General features: G+C 31.9%; 4 protein-coding genes across 4 annotated transcripts; 2 read left to right on the top strand and 2 right to left on the bottom strand.

Moving 5' to 3' along the window:
- Positions 1-11,754: 11,754 nt before the first annotated feature.
- FPOAC1_007710 (uncharacterized protein) lies at positions 11,755-13,274 on the top strand (the record flags this gene model as incomplete). The annotated part of the gene is made up of 2 exons (XM_044852160.1): positions 11,755-12,185; positions 12,245-13,274. The coding sequence occupies 2 exons, from the start codon at positions 11,755-11,757 to the stop codon at positions 13,272-13,274; spliced, it is 1,461 nt and encodes a 486-aa protein (XP_044704830.1).
- Positions 13,275-13,840: 566 nt separating this feature from the next.
- Positions 13,841-14,733, bottom strand: FPOAC1_007709 (uncharacterized protein; the record flags this gene model as incomplete). The annotated part of the gene is made up of 2 exons (XM_044852159.1): positions 13,841-14,496; positions 14,556-14,733. 2 exons carry the CDS (start codon positions 14,731-14,733, stop codon positions 13,841-13,843), a joined length of 834 nt encoding a protein of 277 aa, XP_044704829.1.
- Positions 14,734-16,466: 1,733 nt separating this feature from the next.
- FPOAC1_007708 (uncharacterized protein) lies at positions 16,467-17,348 on the top strand (the record flags this gene model as incomplete). The annotated part of the gene is made up of 1 exon (XM_044852158.1): positions 16,467-17,348. The coding sequence occupies one exon, from the start codon at positions 16,467-16,469 to the stop codon at positions 17,346-17,348; it is 882 nt and encodes a 293-aa protein (XP_044704828.1).
- Positions 17,349-17,379: 31 nt separating this feature from the next.
- On the bottom strand, positions 17,380-19,515 carry FPOAC1_007707 (uncharacterized protein; the record flags this gene model as incomplete). The annotated part of the gene is made up of 2 exons (XM_044852157.1): positions 17,380-17,975; positions 18,552-19,515. 2 exons carry the CDS (start codon positions 19,513-19,515, stop codon positions 17,380-17,382), a joined length of 1,560 nt encoding a protein of 519 aa, XP_044704827.1.
- Positions 19,516-19,651: the final 136 nt, after the last annotated feature.

Raw genomic sequence — 19,651 nt, 5'->3', positions numbered from 1 at the left:
TTGATGCGCAGGCGGTGGCTGGACCATCGAGAAGTGGTGGTCAAGGAGGGCCTCCGCGAATGAAGGAAAGGCGCTGTGGAGCGTGCGGCAAGACAGGACATAATGCAAGGACCTGTCAGATACTTGTCGCTATGTCTATGGAAGAATATAGCGATTAATTTTACTTAATTAATAGTCTGTTGTGTTTTTATTGCTATTTCTATCTGAGATGTTGTGATGTTGTGTTGCACTCGCTTGTCTGTTGCACCCGCTTATCATGTACGTTATATAAAAGAGTTTAATATAAAGTTTAAAAAAACTAAGTAAAAGCTTATACTATAGTTAAATTAATAAAGTTATATAATTTACTTTCTTTCTATTAACTTAAATATAATATAACTATAGTAATTTAAATAATATTTTTAATAGGGGATTATTATAAATTATAATTATATATTATATAATACTTATAAGGAATTCTTTCTTAATATATAGCTTTAATTATATTATTAGTATATTAATAAGAATATATTAACTATAATATAAAAGTATTAAAAGGGTTTATAAAAGTATTAATTTATTATTAATTAAATAAATAGTAAATTAAGTAATAAATAGGAAATTATAAGTAATAAATAAGATTAAAAAGATTTTATTATTATTTAAAAAAGTATATTCTTTTTAAAGACTATTAAAAAGTATAAAAAGAAATAAGAAGATTTTTAATAAATATTTTCTTATTAGCTTAGTATATATATATATACTTTATTAATTATTAATAATATTAATTTCTTTATATATAAATCTTCTTAAATACTTTAAAGTTTAATAAATATAATACTAAGCTTAATTAAAATATATAACTTATAGTAAATAAAGCTATAAGCTTAGAAATTTAATAATAATATAATAGTATTAATAGTAATAAGAGTAGTAATACTATAGAGCTTAATATAAGTCTAAACCTTATATAAGAATATAAGCTTTAAATAGATAGTAAAAAATTCTCTCTCTCTTATAATATAATAATAAAAATAAGAAAGTTATTAATATTAATATTTAAAGCTAATATAATATATAAGTTATTTTAATTAACTACTTATATAATAATAGCTAATTATTAATAGTTTATATAAATATATCTTATTAAGCAGGCTTTAACCCTATAGATAATAGCCTTAAGGCCCTAGCCTATAGAAATAGTAATTAATATAATAATAAGGAAAAATTAATTATTATATTAATTAGTAATAAAGAATAAACTAAAGATCTATATTAATTAATCTTTAATTAAAAAGAGCTTAAAAATATTAAAGTTAATAATATATATAGTAATAAGCTTAATATTATATTAATTTAATTTAATTACTAGGTCTTAGTCTTTCTATACTTTATTAAATTAGACTATATTAACTAGGTTCTATAGAAAGAAAAGTAACTTAATGCTCTATATTAAAAGCTAGATTAAAAGATTAAACTATTAATATAAAAAGGGGTATTTCTAGAGGTAATATAGTTAAGTAGTTATATACTCTAGATTATAAACCTAGAGATAATTATTTATACTATAAAAATATTTAGACTATTTAGTAGTCTATAATAAATAATTAGCTATCTATCTAGTTATAGTAATTAAAATAATAGAGTTAATTAGAATTATTAGAATTTTAGAATATTAATTTTTTATATAATTATTTTAAGTTTAATAGGAAATTTTAGGCTTAATTAAGAGCTTTCTCTAAGGATTAATAAATATTATATAAATATATTATATAATAACTATCCAAGCGAATATAAATAATATACCCTATAATAAGCAGAGTCTTAATAAGTAGTTTTAACTGTAAATACTAAGCTTAATAAGTATATAGATTTATATAATACTATTATAATTATAATTATTTTACTTTTTCTTCTTATAAATTACTTTATAAATCTATAAAATTATATTTATAATAACGTGCTTGATAAGCGAGTGAGTCAGATAAGCGAGTGGGTCAAAAATCTTAACCCTCTTTATTATCTAGATGATAAAATTGCTTCAATTCATTCAATTGACTATAACTACTCACTATACTCATCTCCAGAGGCCTGAATATCCTCTTGACATGTTCTTGCGTTATGCCCGGTCTTGCCGCATACACCACAACGCCGAACACCCGGTCCAACCGACCTTCCTCGACCACCACTTCTTGATGATTCTGCCACTACCTGCGTATTCACATCTATCTGATCAATTGATTGTAATGCTTCCTGTACAGTCATCGCTCCTCCTTTCTGTAGTCTTGTTCTTTTTGCCCTCCGGCGCCGGCTTAGTATTGCATTTGCCTCTTCAAGATTTCGGACCTGATCTCTTAATAGGACAACCTCATGCATAACTGCCAATGTTGCTTTTGTATTTGACTTAATAGCCTCAATTATTGACTCTGGGGAACTGCTCTTATGCATAATAACTCGTCTGGTAAGGTATTCAGATTGAGATTGAGCCTCTGTTGCTGTCTTTGGGGTCTTTGAAACCCATGGACTTGGTGGTTGACTTGCCTCCCCAGGAGGCGTTGGAGTCCGTAACTGTATATCAAGCTTCGAGACGACGGTTTCTGGGTCAAGAGGATAAATTCCAGCTCCCCTAAAAGCCCCCTGGATATTGCTCTCTGTAAAGGTAGCTTGAAAAGCGGCATAAAAGGCTGGGAAGAACTCGGTCTTAGAAATGTGGGTTATAGAGCATCTGATCAGATGCTCTATTTCTCGACCATAAGCATTCTTCAGTACTGAAAAACACCCGACATCGAGAGGCTGGAGTAGGTGGGATGCATGAGGAGGCATACAAAGTGTAATGATCTTGTGATCCTGACAGTATCTCTCAAAGTCGACAGAGTGGTGACTTTCATGACCATCGAGGATCAAGAGACGATAGAGACTAACTGATCGCTTCGCTGTTGATCGATCAAAGTGTTTTAGCCACTCAAGACCCAGCTCGTTATTTGTCCATCCATTTTGGCTTGTTGCAATAACCCAATCGCCGGGGAGGTTGCTTTCTCGATACCAGTTTGCAAGATGATACTGGCCTGAACCAATGATAAACGGCGGGATCGATTGACCTTCGGCATTTATCGCTGGAATTGCAGTAATCCATTCACGGTTTCCTGGCTGCACTGATTTTGGCCTTCCTTGCCTTTCTGAGCCTGTGACTACCATCCCGGACTGTATAAGGCCCATCATAAAGCCGGTCTCATCAAAGTTCCAGGTATCACCTGGTTGGATACTGTATTTAGCGATTGTGTTCTGTACAAGCCGAAACCAGCCACGAATAATAGTCGGATCTTCGCATTTAGCTCTCTGATAGTCATATCTCCGAAAGATACGCGTCTTTAGCTCTGGTTGTCGCTTTATAAAGTTATGAGCCCAGCGCTTGCCGACAGGTGATGCATCGCGGTCTGCAAGTAGAGAATTGGCCATTTCTTCCACAAAACGGATTCGCGAGGGAAACCCTCGCGAATCTAGGTCAAGAATAAACTGAACTATAGTCTGTTCTTCCAGATCAGATAGTCGCCGCGAGTTTGGGCCGGAATCACGTCGTGATTGAATGCCATTTTGGCGGCGGCGTAAGGTCTCAAATGGAACCTTATATATACCTGAGGCGCGTCGGAGACTAAGATTTTGGTCATTTTGAAGGGCCTGAAGGGCAAGAAGAATTCTAGCTTCATTTGAAGACTGTGACATAGTTGCTGGTTAAGAAGTATCTGATCAGATTGAAATGTTGTAAGGTGAGGGATTTTTGACCCACTCGCTTGTCTGACTCACTCGCTTATCAAGCACGTTAGGTTATTTTTATAATAAGACTTAAAGGTAGCTAGGTAGATTCTTAAAGGTAAGACTTATATTAATATAAAATTAAAGCTTATCCTTTTCTTTAAAGGATTATAAGATTTTTAAATAAATCCCCTTAAAGTAAATCTTAATATATAGCTAAGAATCCTTTAAAGGTTATAAGTTTAAATCCTATTATAATTATACCCCCCTTTATAATTAATAACCTTAATAATTAAAAGAAATATTTAAATTATTTTATTAATTAATTAATAATATTAACTAGCTATTAAGTATACTTTTTTAATTTAATATTAAGCTTAGCTATAATAAAATCCTATAGAAGTAAATAAATAAAAGTATATATTTTTCTTAATTATAGTAAATTTCCCTTAAAAGGCCTCTTTTTCTAGGCTTTTTTATTTTCTTATTATATTTAACTCTTTAGCCTTTTTTTTATACTTATAATAGCTTATTAATCTCTTTTAAATATTTCTTATTTTCCTTTATATATTCCTTTAATACTCTTATAATACCCTTATAATATAAAAAGAATACTATTACTTATAAGTATATTATTAATATATAATTTTAATATATTATTATTCTTATTTTAAATAATACTTTTTATATATATTATTTTTATTTTATAAAAAATACTTTAATTAAAGCTATAAAGAAACTTTATAATTAAAAACCTATTAAAGTCTTCTTATTTCTATATAAATTCTTTTTCTTTATATTTTTATATTATAATTACTATATTAATAAAGAATATATATATAAACTATAAGTAACTTAATATAGTTTCTTATATAACTTAAAGACTAATTTAATAAAAATAATATATACTCTTTTTAATTAAAAATACTATTAATTTTCTTTTTTTAAATAAATATATTTATTATTTCTATATTATAATAAATAATATAAACTTAGATTTTAATTTAATTTAATATTTACTCTTTATTAATATTTACTAAAAATTAATAAAAATTACTTTAAATCTTTAAAAAGCCTTTAATATTTATTTCTTTATTTATACTTAGGAATATTAATTAAATTCTATTTATAATAAATATATTAATTATACTAATTATTATATATATATTTTAAGCTATTATTAACTTTTTACTATTTAAAATAAACTTTACTTTATTAACCTTATAAATATATTTTCTTTAGAGATCTTTAAGTCTATTTTACTAATAATTTACTATAATATAAAACTACTATTTAAAACTAATATAACTTTTCTTATTTAAAATTATTTAACTTTATATACTTTATTTAGCTAATAGCCTTTAAAGGCTATTTAAATAGTTTAGCTATTACTTTAAATAAGGATATTTAAATTAATAATAATAATTAAGTTATTTAAACCCTAGAGGAAATTCTTATTTAAATTCTTAATACTTTTTATAGTATTTAAGGGATTACTTAAGCTATTATTTTTAATAATTAAATTTAATTTAATAGTTTTTATTTTATATTTTTAACTTTTTAAGCTTTTTTTATATTTTAATATTAATACTATTTACTTTTAAGGTATTTTTTAATATACTTTATTTAAGTTATAAAGTTATTTATAAATAACTTTTTACCCTTTTTTAAAGTTTATATTTATTTTATTTTACCTTTTTTTATAATATTTCTAAAAGCTCTTAATAATCTTTAAAGTATATATTATATTATTTTTATTTACTTATTAATTATATTTATATAGTTAATCTTTCTATTTAATTAAAAAGTAAATAATCTTTTTAATTTTCTTTTATATAAATATATTCTTAATTTCTTATTTATTTTTATTTTCTTTAAGTTTAATATTAAAAATATATCTTTCTTATTTTTAACTTATTTTTACTAAGGTTTAAAGAGGCTAATATAGAATATATTATAGATCTTATTATACTTTTTAAATAATATAAATTAATATATTTATTTTCTTATTTTCTTAAGGATTTAAAATAGTTTAATAAAATAAAGTATTAGCTTTTTTTTCTTTTTTTTAAACTTAATATTCTTAATAAATAGCTTAATTAATTATCTTTTTTTAAATAATATCTTTATATATTTTCTATTATAATATTTATTTTAAGCTTTAGTAATATTTTATTATTAGATTTTTATTTTTTCTATAGATTTTAAAGCTTATTTAATTTAAAGTTTACCTTTAATATTTTCTTTTTATAATTAAGTCTTTTTAATAAATATAAAAGTTAATATTATATTTAAAAAGTATAAAGAATAAAGATATTCTTATTATAATATTCTTTATATTATTATAAATAAACTTAACTATATATAATAAGGCTATTTAATTTATTTAATCTTTAACTATAAAATATTAAAAATAGTATTTAAATATTTAATTTATATATTTTATTTACTTATTAATTTAAAGATAAAATACTATTAATAGTCTCTATAATATATATAATTTATAATAAAAGTTTAATTAAAAGGTATTTATAAATATAGCTTCTTAATTAAAGATAATACTATTTAGCAGGCTATAGTATAGCTTAATTTCCTTATAAAATAGAGTTATTAATATTAAGGTATTAATCTTTAATAATATAAAAAAGAAAAAATAGTATTTTAAGAATTAATTTATAATTATAAAGATAATATTAATATATTTATCTTTATATATAATAAGAGATAATCTAGTAATAAAGTCTATTAATAATTATAATATAGGTTAAGAAAATATTAAAAGTAATTTAAAATAGCTATAAGGCTTATATCTAGGGATAATTACTTTTTAATATACTTTATATATTTTAATATATTTATAGATATTTTTCTTTATATTTACTTAATATAGCTTTTATTATAGTAAATAAAGGGTTTAATTTACCTTAAAGTAATCTATTAAAGGGTTATTATAATAAATAGCTAAAAGCTTATTATATAAAGCTATATTCATAAGTATAAATATTTAATTTTTATACTTTAAAAGTCTATTTATACTTACTATTTATTTAATTAGTTTTTAAAGGTAATTTTTCTATAATATAATAATTTTATATTTATAAGTCTCTTAATTTATTTTCTATAAAGAGATAATAATATTTAATAAAGACTTTAATATTATTAATTAATAAATAGATTTATTAATAAAAAGTAATTAACTATTAAATATAAGTATTTAAAGTATAATAGCTTTAATCTATTTATTTTAATATTCTAGGTTTAATAGCTTTTTTATATTCTTTTTTAAAGAAATTAATATCTTTTTAAGTATTAATAGATTTATAAGTATTTCTTATTATTAACTCTTAGATTAAATAATTATTTAAATCTTTATTATTTTAATTTATAGTATAAAGATTAATTCTTAATTCTAGGGTTATTCTTCTTTATATTTAAGCTTTCTTAAAAGTCTATTAATAAGGTTTATTTTTCCTATATAATATTTAATAATAAAGTTATATAAAATAAAGTATAAATACTATCTAGCTTATTTCTTATTTAGCTATAAGTTCTTTATAAACTTTTATAAATTATAATAATTACTTAAGACCTTTATTTAATATAAGGCCTTTTTAAGGTAATATTATTAATATTTAAAAGATTTTATAATAATAAATAGCTTATAGTCTAAGGTATTATAATTAAATTCTATAGCCTTAAATTTATATAATTAAAATATAATAAAATATTAATTACTATCTTTATTAAATTAAAATAAGATCTTAATTATTATAAAATTTAAAATATTTATTTTTATATAGATTTTCTTCTTAAGGTTAAAGTAATATAATAAAAAGGCTTTTTAAAATATATTAACTAAGGATTAAAATACTTTTTTTTCCTTTTTATTAAGAGTTATATTTCTTAGTTTTTTATTATTTTTATTCCTTTTTATTAAGGCTATAAAGAGACTAATAATATTTAAATATTTATAAATAAAATATTAATAGAAATTATAAAATCTTAAGAATATTTATATTTTATAAAAAGTCTTTAATTCTTTTTAATTATAAATAGTCTTTACTTATAAAGGATTTATTAAAATACTCTTAATAAATAGTATAAATCCTAAGTATTTTACTTTAAATTAATAAAAACTATATTTACTAGGTTTAATATAAAGCTTTACTTTTCTTATTTTTTTAAATATAAATTAAATATACTTAATATATTCTTTTTAAGTCTTTAAAAAGATAAGTATATTATTTAAATATATAATATAGATAATATTAATTAAGCTTAAGAAGGCTTAATATATATAGTATTAAAATATAGCTAGAGTATTAATTAGCTTAAATAGTATAACTATATACTTAAAATAGCTATAATAAGTATAAAATACTATTTTCTACTTATTTCTTTTTATAATTTTAATTTTATAGTAAATATTTTTAATATTAATTTTAAAAAAGTATTTTACTCTTTAGATCTTATTAAGGATCTTTATTACTAAGGATAAAGGATATTAATTCTTTATTAATACTTTATTAAGCCTCTTATAGTCTATATAAAAATATAAAGTATTATTTTTTTTAAATATAAATAGAATTAAAGCCGTAATAAGGCTTTATAAAAGATAAATATATCTTATAGCTAGATTATTATTAAAGTATTAATATAATTTACTTAATTTTACTTAAGATAATAAGTAAATAGATCTATATAAAGGTAATTTTCTTAAAATAAATTTAATATTATAATTAGTAAGTTTATAATTTAATATTATAATTACCTTTTTTAATAAAAAGATATTAATAAAGTCTTAAAGCTCTTTTAATACTTTAAGGCTAACTTAAGGCTTATTTTCCTTATTATAAAAAATAACTATTACTTCTTTAATATTAATAATAATAAAGACTTTTACTTTATTTTAATATTTTTATTTAAATTATTATAACTTAAAGATCTTTATTTTTTACTATTTATATTTAAATTACTATTTACTTAGAGAATAATTTATAATAATATTAAGATCCTTTAAAATACTCTTTTTTAATAAGAAAGATTCTTTAGTAAAATTTAAGTCCTTTTTAACCTTAATATATATATAGATAATCCTTTTAACCTTCTTATTATAGTCCTTTAATATAATTAATATAAGCTAGGTATATTTTACTTATAGTAATATATTACTAATAGTATAAAAAGAAGGCTTATTAACCTTAATAAATTTAAGCCTTTATAAAATAATAAATTATTTATTAATTAAATTAGCCTTTATACTTAAATTTAAAATTATCTTTATATTAAAAATCTTTTAATTATAAATTAAATATAAAGTAATAAAGGCTTTTTTAATTTAAAGTTTTAAAAGTATAATTAGTAAATAAGTTATTTTATTAACTATTTTCCTTTTTTTTAATAGTTTTAAATAAAATAGTTATTTTTCTTAAGGTATTAAGAAATAAAATATTTCTTATTATTATAATTATAATAAGTAAATTACTTTTTTATCTTTAAATTAATAAAATTCTTTTATCTTATAGAGTATTAATATCTTATTAATTTAAGTACTTAAGGGCTTTAAATATAATTCTTAGAGTTATTTTATAATTAATAAGATTCTTAATTACTTTAATTTTAATATCTTTTTTAGCTTTTATTAAGCTAATTAAATATTAATTTTTTTAATTATTTTTTATTTTTACTTTTTATAAAGTTTTAAAAGTATATAGCTAATATAATTACTATTTTATAAGTATTTAAAATCTTAAGGAAATATAAAGAAATATACTCTTAAAAAGATAAAAGTAATTTAATATAGAATAATAATACTTATTACCTTTTAAGAGGCTATAAGAAATTCTTCTTAATAAAGTTTAAATATTAATAAAAGTTTTAAAAGAATTAATTTTTTTATTATTTTATATATTTTAATTATTTTATTAATAAGAATTTATAATTAATAAAGTCTTTAATTAAAAAGAGTAATTATTTTTTAAAAGCTTTTTAATTTTCTTTAGTATTTTTATAGAGGCTCTTAAAGAGTTTATTAAGGTATTAATTTTATTTTATTTTTTCTTTTATATTTATATTATCTAGGGTAATAAAGATCTTCTTATAATCCTTTTAATAATATTTCTTTATATTTATAAAGGCTTAAGCTAGATTATTTAATTATATATCTTTTTTCTAAAAAGTAATAAAAAAAATTAATTAAATAATATTTTAAATATAAATTTCCTTTTTATTATTAAAAATAAAAACCTTAAAGTCTTAATAAGATCTTAAGGCCTTTTTATAAAGTTTTTTTTCTTTAATTAATATAAAGAGTTTTTATTCTTTTTTTTATAATACTATAAGTTTTTTTAACTAAATTACTTATAGCTATATAGCTTAAATTATTAAAAGTATATTATTTTATTCTTTTATTAAGGAGCTAAAGGCTAATAAGTTAATTTTAATTAAATAAAGTATATTTTTATATATAAGATTAAGTTTATTATATAGGTTTTTAAATATAATTTCTTAGATAATAGAGTTATTTAAAGGGTTCTTATAAATAAATTAATTATAAATTTAAGCTATTTTTAATCTAGGTAATTACTTAAGAAAAGCTTTAAAATTATAATAAGACTTAAAGGTAATTAAGTAAATTCTTAAAGATAGAATTTATATTAATATAAAACTAAAGCTTATCTCTTTCTTTAAAGGACTATAAGATTTTTAAATAAATCTCCTTAAAGTAAGTCTTAATATATAGCTAAGAACCCTTTAAAGGTTATAGGTTTAAACCCTATTATAATTTTTAATAGTAATTTAAAAAGCCTATATAGCTTTTTTTTAATAATATTTACTTTAATAGTTAAATATATAGCTATTTAAAAAGTTAAAATAACTTAAATTCTTTTTTATAATAAATATAATAATTAATATTATTTACTTTTATAATTATAATATTCTAGCTTAAGAAAATATTTAATTAAATATATTATATTAAGGTAGTTTTTATTACTTAATATAGTAATCTTTAAAACTAATAAAAGAAATTATTTATTATTTATATAATTTTTATAAATTTAATAATAACTTAAATAATAATATTAAAATAAAAAGAATATAAATTAAAATAAAAATAAATTATAGCCTTAAGAATAAATTATAAATCTTATATAGCTATAATATTATATCTTTTACTTATATAATAATAACTTTTTTTATAATAATAACTTTTTCTATAATAATAACTTTCTTTAATAGAATAATCTCTATAAAGATAATTTTATAAATTAATAATAGCCTTATATTTATATATAAATAAAGCTAGCTAGTTATAGTAAGCAGTAATATAAAATAGCCTCTATACTATAACCTAAAGGTTTTATACTGTGACCGGAAGTGTAGCCAATATAGATATATAGCGCACTGACCCGATTAGGTAAAGCGCCGACGAATTAGGTATAAAGCACAGCGGCGTTAATTTTTTAGCACAGCGCACCTAAAGGGACCCGCGTCCTTAGAGTCAAATGGATCCACACTCGCCCTTTCTCGTGACCGCCGGCTTGGCCTTTTCTGCAAACGGCAACGATCAGAGGCGAATCGCAGGCTGAAACGCACAGGGACGGAGACAAATCTGAAACAAAACGAATAGCAACCCTGCACGACACTCTTGTCAGCTTTAGGGCTAAAGGTTGGGCGCTTCGTGCCGTGCCGTGTTCGTCACGACCCGCTGGCCCATAAAGGCTCCATTCCCGCCAGTTGTTTTTATGCCTGACACGTAAACATTGATCCATCAAAGGTGTAGTTAGTTTAGCAGTATTGGGCTGGTTCTGGGCAGCAAGAGGGCATTATGTTTCCACTGTCTTGTACAATTGTAAGTGGTGGAAAATTTGAATCATTATCAGCGCATAAGAAGCCAAATCTCACAATCATTGATATATTACTGCTTGTTTCCTTACCATAACTCGTGCCTTTGAGTCCACAATCAAACTGAACATCATCACTAAGTCAATTTCTTTACTTCCACTTCCCACAGACCAATTAGCAATGGCTGTTTTAAACAATGAATGGCCAAGTTGGCTGAGAAATACCAATGACACAGCCCGGGTATGGGTTCGCGACAGATTCTTGATACCGCTATATCAGAAGATCAAGGAGCACGATGCAGCATACACTCCTGCTACATTGTTGTCATCTACTGATCGAATCAAAATCACAGCACTTCGTCACTACAAGCAAACTGTCATGCCGAGCCACGAAACTGCTCGCGTCGACATTCGTCTTGATTTTCCCAACAATCAAACTCCGCCTCTAGATCTTAGCATCGTCTTTGAACGTACAGCTGGAGATGCGGCGACGGACAAGAGAAGTGTATTGATACCACTAGGCCTTAAACCTCCAGCTTTGGATAAGGCTGTTTTCTACAATCCAATCGAGGCTGATGAACAACTGTTGAGCGAGAACGCTGTTGAGCTCAGGTTAGAGCATCATCCTACTGTACGCGATATTGTGTCTTTAAATTAACGATTTTCGACAGCCACTCTACTTCGGATGTTAGCGGCCAGTACTTTAACCTTCTGTTCCTTGCCTTTGTTTTACAGACACTGAGCTCCCGCAATCCCAAATATGACTTATACACGACTATGTGCTACTGGTACGCTGGTTCAACTCTCGACTGTCTACGTCTTGCTTTGAACAAGTCTCAGCAAGAAGCCGAGTCGCACATTACAGGAGGCGATGCTCGCGAGAACAGCGACCATCTAGGTCGTGCGACATTTGCAGAATTCTGGTGGTTCAAGTCCCCAAGTTTTTATAAAAGTCAAGTTCCTGATACGTTCCACGCTTTAACTCTGGAGAAACCTGAAGTGGAAACACCCACAGAAGAGTTCATGGGAGTGGTGGAGGAAGCAGAAACAAAAACGAACACGTTCAGGGCTAGCCTCATTTTCGGTGACGAGGATTTAACTCAGCCAGATAATCGAAAAGAGTTTCTGAGACGACACTTGGTTGTGGACGTTCCAATTGAAATAGGGAAAAGAGGAGACGGCTACAGGTTGACTCCAAAGCCTTCGCCTGGTTTTCTGTTGATGGATGAGCAAGCTGTGGGCAGCGAAAACGCCAATGCAGGAATGCTGACTGAGGCCCGAGAGTTGTTTTACAAAGAAAACCGATTCTTAGTTACTCTGAAAGCTCTCGATGCGTTTTGGAATGGGAGATATCAGAAGTATGAGTTGGGGGGCCTGGTCAGGTCATCAATTCGACACATCACCATCGCTATTTCTACGGATGATGACCCGGAGTTGTACTCGACTATGGACATCCTACGATCTTTGGATCCTAGTACCAAAGTCAGAATTGTTCTGATAGGGGTTGACGAACGAGGGGAGAGCGAAGAGTCAGGGGAAATTAAGGAATCGGGAGAAAGTGCCATGTCTCGAGTTTGTGAACAAATCGCGCCCTTGATGGCTACTTTGTTTACACGATTCACGGACTTTAAGGTGCACAAGCAGCTGTTACCGGAGGATGCTGATAACAATGTGGTTACAAAGATTTTTGAATCTCTTTAAAGAATTCGATCAACGGATAGAAGCAGCAAAGTTTAGAAAATAGAGGAATCGCATGATAAATCTCCATTTGCTTTCTTTGTCCTAATATTATTTGTTTCTCATTCATCCTACAGCTTGGACTTCAAATATATGGGCCAACCCGACCCTTCTTGGAACTGCAGATGTTACCAGGCTATGCTATGCGTGCCGTGCCGTGTTTGTCCCGGCCTGCAGGACTACTGTAACGCCAAAGATAGCTCCGTTGATTAGATAGTACTCGTTGGCTAGCCGGGAGGGGGTGCCAACTAAGCAAGCTTAGTTGGCCACAAAAGTATGAGACAAGGCGAAAAGTGTGAGACATCCCGGAAGATGCCCACTTGGCGTGATTTGCACCAAAATACCATTTTTTTCAATCAAATGACACTCAAATCTTGTCAAAATAGGCTCAAACTGATGAAAAGGCGTAGTTTGAAGCTTCTATTGATTTATTGGCTATTTCAGAGTGGGAGAAATGACTGCGACGGCTCTGGTGATGCTCTGGCAAGGGAAACAGCTTCCCTGCCAAAATGTGCCGTATATCTGTTTTCTTAGCCAATAAGGCTATCTTCTTGTGCCGTTCTTATTCCCCTGATGATATCACGAAGTGACTCATGAAGCTGCGTGTGGTGTTGATAGGGACAAGGAGTTGAGGGAAGTGTAGGTAGTGATGACTCAGAGTCAGGTGCACAGGGCGGCGATGAGGGCATCTCGACTTCGCTGCCGCCGGCGACTTCAATTACAGGAAGAATCTCGTCTTCTTCATCCATTTCCTCGTGCTCGTGTGCTTGTGTGAGGTTGAAAGTGACCGTATCATCACTGTGAGGGAGGCCGGTGAGATCAACGGCGCTGAGGGGCTTCGCGGCATACTGTGCCTTGCGGATAGCTTCACGCACATCATCAGGGAGTTGTGTATCTATCATATAGCCGTCAGTCTCTTCTTTCAGTGCTTGAGTCATTTGTGAACGCTGTGTATCCATAGATAAATAGTCATATTGCTTCCCTGTGTGCTCCAACCACTGCTTGAACTGCAGCCTCTTTGGTATGCCGTTGACGATAACTTCTTTATTCTCTCGCCACTCATCCTTGAGGCGGTTCATCTCCTTGATGATGACAGATCGTGTGAATCGTATACCCTGCTTATGTTGCTTCTTCTTATCGTCGGCGATAGCCTCCTCTTGTTGATCTCGCAGATCTTGCAGCGATACTGTAGGAATAAGGTCAGAGACAGTCTTTGCGCGGCGGCCTCGCTTTCTCTCGTGATACCGCTTTTCGATGCGAGTTCTTCGATCATCCACGTACTTTTGATAACATCCTCAAGCACCACAGCTTCATGAACGATGTTGCGAATGTGCCGGAGCCCTGCGAGCGTAGGAGAACTGAGGATATCGTGATATCGCTCGCCGATGGTCTCGGCGGTGCTGGAAGCGGCGTGAAATCGCATATCTGAGGGAAGAAGTGAGAAATGAGCAGGCGTGAAGGTCTTCTTCTTCTTGAGCTGCTTCCTGAGAAGATATTCTATGGCAGGTCGGTCTGTGGGAGGGTAGATGCCCGTTTTTGGAAGCCCGAGATGATGTGAGCGGCAGTGAAGCCTTCATTAAAGATCTCCTGATTTTGGTGAGAAAAGGGGCCTTTTTCGGTGAAGGCTGATTAAGAAGGCACATACCTGAAAAGCTCCTGCAAAGGCACGCCGGCCAAAGGTAAGATTTCCCTTCCGCAACGCCTCACGAAGCTTCTTCTGATGCGCTTCCTTCAGAAATTGAAATACGCCTACATCCATTGGCTGGAGTATATGCGTTGAATGAGGCGGAAGAAATGCTACGAGAATATTGAACTTTATCATATATTCTCGTAATTCGAATGAGCCGTGGCCTGTGAAGCCGTCGATAACGAGCAGCCGCCATACAGCCTCATCATCAGGCCTCGCCGCGGGAGGCATATCGTGAGTAACCAAGCGGTTATTTGTATCCTGAAGGTGCTCATTACACCCAAACCACTCTTCAAAATCAAGCTGACGTTTCTGTACAGTAGCAGATTTCTCCCACGAGCATCGGTTGAAGTGCTTCGCCCACTCGAGCGTTATCGCCGCACTTGAGAATGCCGAGTCTGACTGAGCGAAGCGCATATCAGGATCGCCTTCAATGAACGCCCACTCAAGCGTTGGCAACGACTTGAAGATCAGCCAGGGGGCGTTGTTGCGCCGGCTGCGTTGCCTGAGCCGATGACTGTGCAAGTCTCGCGATCTTGCGGAGAAAATACCTCTGTTGCTGACTTCTTCTTGGTGCGTACAACGAGGCATTCCATCTTATCTCGTAGCATTCCGACTCTAACTCCTGCTTCATCTGCATTCCAGGTCTCTGATGCACCGATATTGTACTTCGTCATCACATCGCTGAGGCGTTGGAACCACTCCTTCGTATCATCAACGCCGCCTTCCTCATATTCGGCACGCGAAGCTTCTCTCGACTTCAATATCGATTTCGCAAGCTCAGGATGATCATCGCGGAAGCGAGAGTACCACATCTTGCTCACAGGTCTCGCATCAGGATCACGGCGGCGCCGCAGAGTAAGTGCTGCATCTTCTATTTCCCACTTGGAGGCAGGCAGGCCTGACTTTTCCATCCAGATGATATAACACACGATAGCTTCTTCTTCCTCATCCGTGAGTTGCCGCGGGCGCCCCATCTTAGGATCGACAACATCCTCATAATCTACGGTATTCGCAGCCTCAAGTCTCTTGACGATGCGGCCGATAGATGCACGAGCAGAGCCGGCATATCGAGCTTCAGCAGCACGAAGAGTCAGTGGCTTCTTTCGGCGGCCGGCAGCATCACGATTGAGACCGCGGCGAAGTCGCTGGCGTGAAAGAACAACGGCCTGAGCAGCTCTCAGATTTGATTGTGAGGGCATAATTTTGATGGACGTGATATATGACTTTTTTACTGATTGATGTCCTAGAAATCATTGGTTTTGGCGGGCAAAAGTCATGATTTTGCGACAGCAGCCTGTGCGGGGTTGTCTCACACTTTTCGCCTTGTCTCATACTTTTGTGGCCAACTAAGCTTGCTTAGTTGGCACCCCCTTCCGGCTAGCCAACGAGTAGATAAGATAAGATAAACCGCAACCGCGTCTGATTACCCTAGAGGAATGCAGTTAACGACTAGCTCTGAACCCGAAATGAACTTCCCTCATACATATACTTCCATTTCCTTCTTCACTTCTACTAAAGCAACTGTGGTCCGAACAAAGACGCGCCCCCGAACGCTAGAGGAAAGATACCCCAACGGTGTACCTCAGTTCAACTTGGGACCTGCACTCGAAATTAGACCCTGCAATCGCAAGTTCACTGATCACACTGGCAAACAAGCCGTTATGTCATGGGAGAGCACACGCCCCAATCTTGGCTTGCCTCCTCTTCCTTGCTGGGTGTTCTACATGGTCCATCCACTCGATCCATCTGACTTTGACGGCCATGCATTTTACACCAAACTCGAGGATGATCAATGCCACGGTGTGGGAGGTGGCAAATTTCGTTACGAGTTCTTCTTCCTTCCTGGCGCCACGGTAGAGGAGTGTCATGCGCACTATGTCGCCGAAGTAAATTCCCGAGGCACCATATGGGATCAGATCGCAAAGGTCAAAAGAGCCATGGAACTCAAGGGACAACAGGAAATTCAAGACTCATCTCCTAATGAAGATGCTACTGGGAATGACCGACTTCCCGGCTTACTTTTAGAGGAAGAGGATCATGACTTTCTATACCGCAACTTCTTCTTCATGTATGCTGATGCAAATCTCGATTCCAGCGGACCCGAGGGTCGAACACGTGAGATGTACATTGTCCAGTTCGATCCTGTTCCTCAGCATCCGGACGAAATGGGCAGATTTAACCCGATGGAACATCCCTTCTACTTGAGACGGACAGAAGCCAGGGGAGAAAAAGGCGGGCTCGGCGGAGGGCTGATTGGCTGGATGGAGGACATGTTTGCTGCACGTTGGGTAACGGAGGCTGATAATGCCACTGAGAATGCTGAGAAACTGGGCTGGAAGTCATGGTAGCATATAGAATACTCCATACTGTTAGTTCTATCTAAATAATATCGATTTCACGTATCTCGCTCTCGGTCTCCCATTTTTTACGCCTCAAGACACAGTCCTCAGTACCAAGCTTGTGGCGTCGACCTGTTGACACTGACCTGGGTCCCCTTATATCTGCACTAATACCGAAACCTTTCTCAAGTTCCAAGTGTCCTACTCTTTCAAACTTGCTTCCCTCAACTTCTGCAAAAATGAGAACAAATAGGCGGTCTGGTACTGTTTCATCTTCATCACGCTCCATAAAGACGCCGTGCAGCTGGGGAGGCTGTTTAGTCCACAACGCTACTGATCGCGCGTCCAAGGGCAAGATGAGCTGGACAGGGATCATATACTGCACATCCCCATATGTTTCGTCTTGATGCAAAGGCCAGGCAAATAGCACTAGTTCCCTCATCTGCTTTCCATAGTCGGAAGATTTGGCGCACAATATCTTTGTCCTCAAAATGATAGCCTTGGCTCTGAGTCGTAAGGTCTTTGAAAGATCCTGTAGCGTGTTGGGTTTAATGCTCTGATGGAACGTATCTTCAAGGATCTTGAAACTTCCATCTGTATGGCCAATTGAAACCGTAACAGGAACTCGCTCCTGAGCTGATATCCTGAAGTTGTACCGCACGGTACAAGACCAACCTGCCCATGACCAAGTTGGAAAACCCGACCGCCGATGTCCTGTTCCTATCGGTATCCAACAAAGAGATCTAAGAAAGGTGATTTGCAGGGCACAATATGATCCACCTGATGGATCATTCTGACCATGAAAATATCGTGGTGACATTGGCACGCCCCAAAAATGAAACACGGGGTTTTTCATGGCTGAATAAAGCCGCAATACGCCTAGAATTGCGTTTAAAGCATCGGAATCGTAAGTAAGCTGCCGTCTAGTGTATTTTATTATGTGGTTCAGTACCGGATCTATCCCTCCTTGGATTGCGGTTATATATGCTTCTTGAAAAATGGCGTATTCATTCAAAGGCCACATATAATCGACTGTCTCGCGACAACTCATCTTCTGGCACTCAAAGAATACCTGTTCGTCGGTGAACAATAACCGTCTGCGAGAGAATATCGCTTCTTGGTAAGTCCACGCACGACTGTACCACGACGTGCCCTGTATCAGTAATCCAGGCGATGTCATCGTTGATACTAGTGTGTGTTTGCCAAAGCAACCATGTCTTTGGCGTTTCCTTGGCGTTTTCTTCACTCCTGGTAATCCATATTGAGGCCCTTCTCCTGCAGCCGCGATGATTGTAAGATCAGCACCACTGTATATCTTGTCCATTTGCTTTATCTGGCAATGTCTGTCCTCAGCATTAATCTCGGCCTGTGGAACACAGTACCGGTCGACCCAAAGAAACCGAAAGCCCAGTGCCGCCGTAACTATCATGGCATCCTCGACAGTTTCGGGAATGTCATGTGGGAGAACATTTGAGTCCTCCTGTGATGCCTTGGTCTCGCATTTTGAAGGGGGAGGAGAAGGTCCTACATCCTTCTTTGGCTTTCCCCATACGTAGCTAAGGGCGACGTAGCGAGTTGAACTTTGTGCAGGCTCTAACTTCCCAGTTCGAACATCAATCAACCGTAAGCCATCAACTTTGGGGTAACTTGTAAGACTGCATGGCTGCTCGTGATTACTTAGGCAGCATGACAGCCACCCCCGAATGGTGTCAAAGTCAATCATCTGAGGATTCAGGATCTTGATGGGCCAGGTTGGACCAGATTGTACAGAAAGGCTTTGGTCGGTGACAGGGTAGTAAGTGGAGTACCCGTTAACCCTTTGCATTCTCTTGAGAGCAAGAAGTGAAGCCTGGCTTCCCGTGTTTCCAGTTATGTTACCAATGAATTTCGGATTGCGAAGGATGATACTGCGCTCATTATTCAGCTCTTTTGGACTTGAACTAAGAGGATCTGCGATGGATTCGAATAGCTGGCACAGAGGACAAAATGGGGATATCCAAGAGTCATCTGTAGTCTCGTCGATCTTGCAGATGGTTTTTTCTCTAGGTTCCCCGTAGAAACATGCCAGTTTGTCGAGATTGATCCTGGAACATCGCTTGCAGAGGTTATTGCTGCCAAAACACCGCTTGCGGAGGCGACTACCTGAAAATCGCTGGTAGATGTTGTTCAAGTCCATTGTAAATGCTTCTCGAGACTGATCATAAAAAACAAACACCCTATATAGAAGAACAAGGAAGCGTAATGTAAGATTATATGAGAGGAGTTTGAGTGTGGAATGATTGGTTGTATAAGTATCATCATCAGTATAATGT

This window comes from Fusarium poae, chromosome 3 (assembly GCF_019609905.1).
Source record: "Fusarium poae strain DAOMC 252244 chromosome 3, whole genome shotgun sequence".
In the NCBI taxonomy this organism is placed as follows: domain Eukaryota; kingdom Fungi; phylum Ascomycota; class Sordariomycetes; order Hypocreales; family Nectriaceae; genus Fusarium; species Fusarium poae.
The sequence above is the reverse complement of the archived record's forward strand: the minus strand, read 5'-3'. Positions and strand labels throughout refer to the sequence as shown.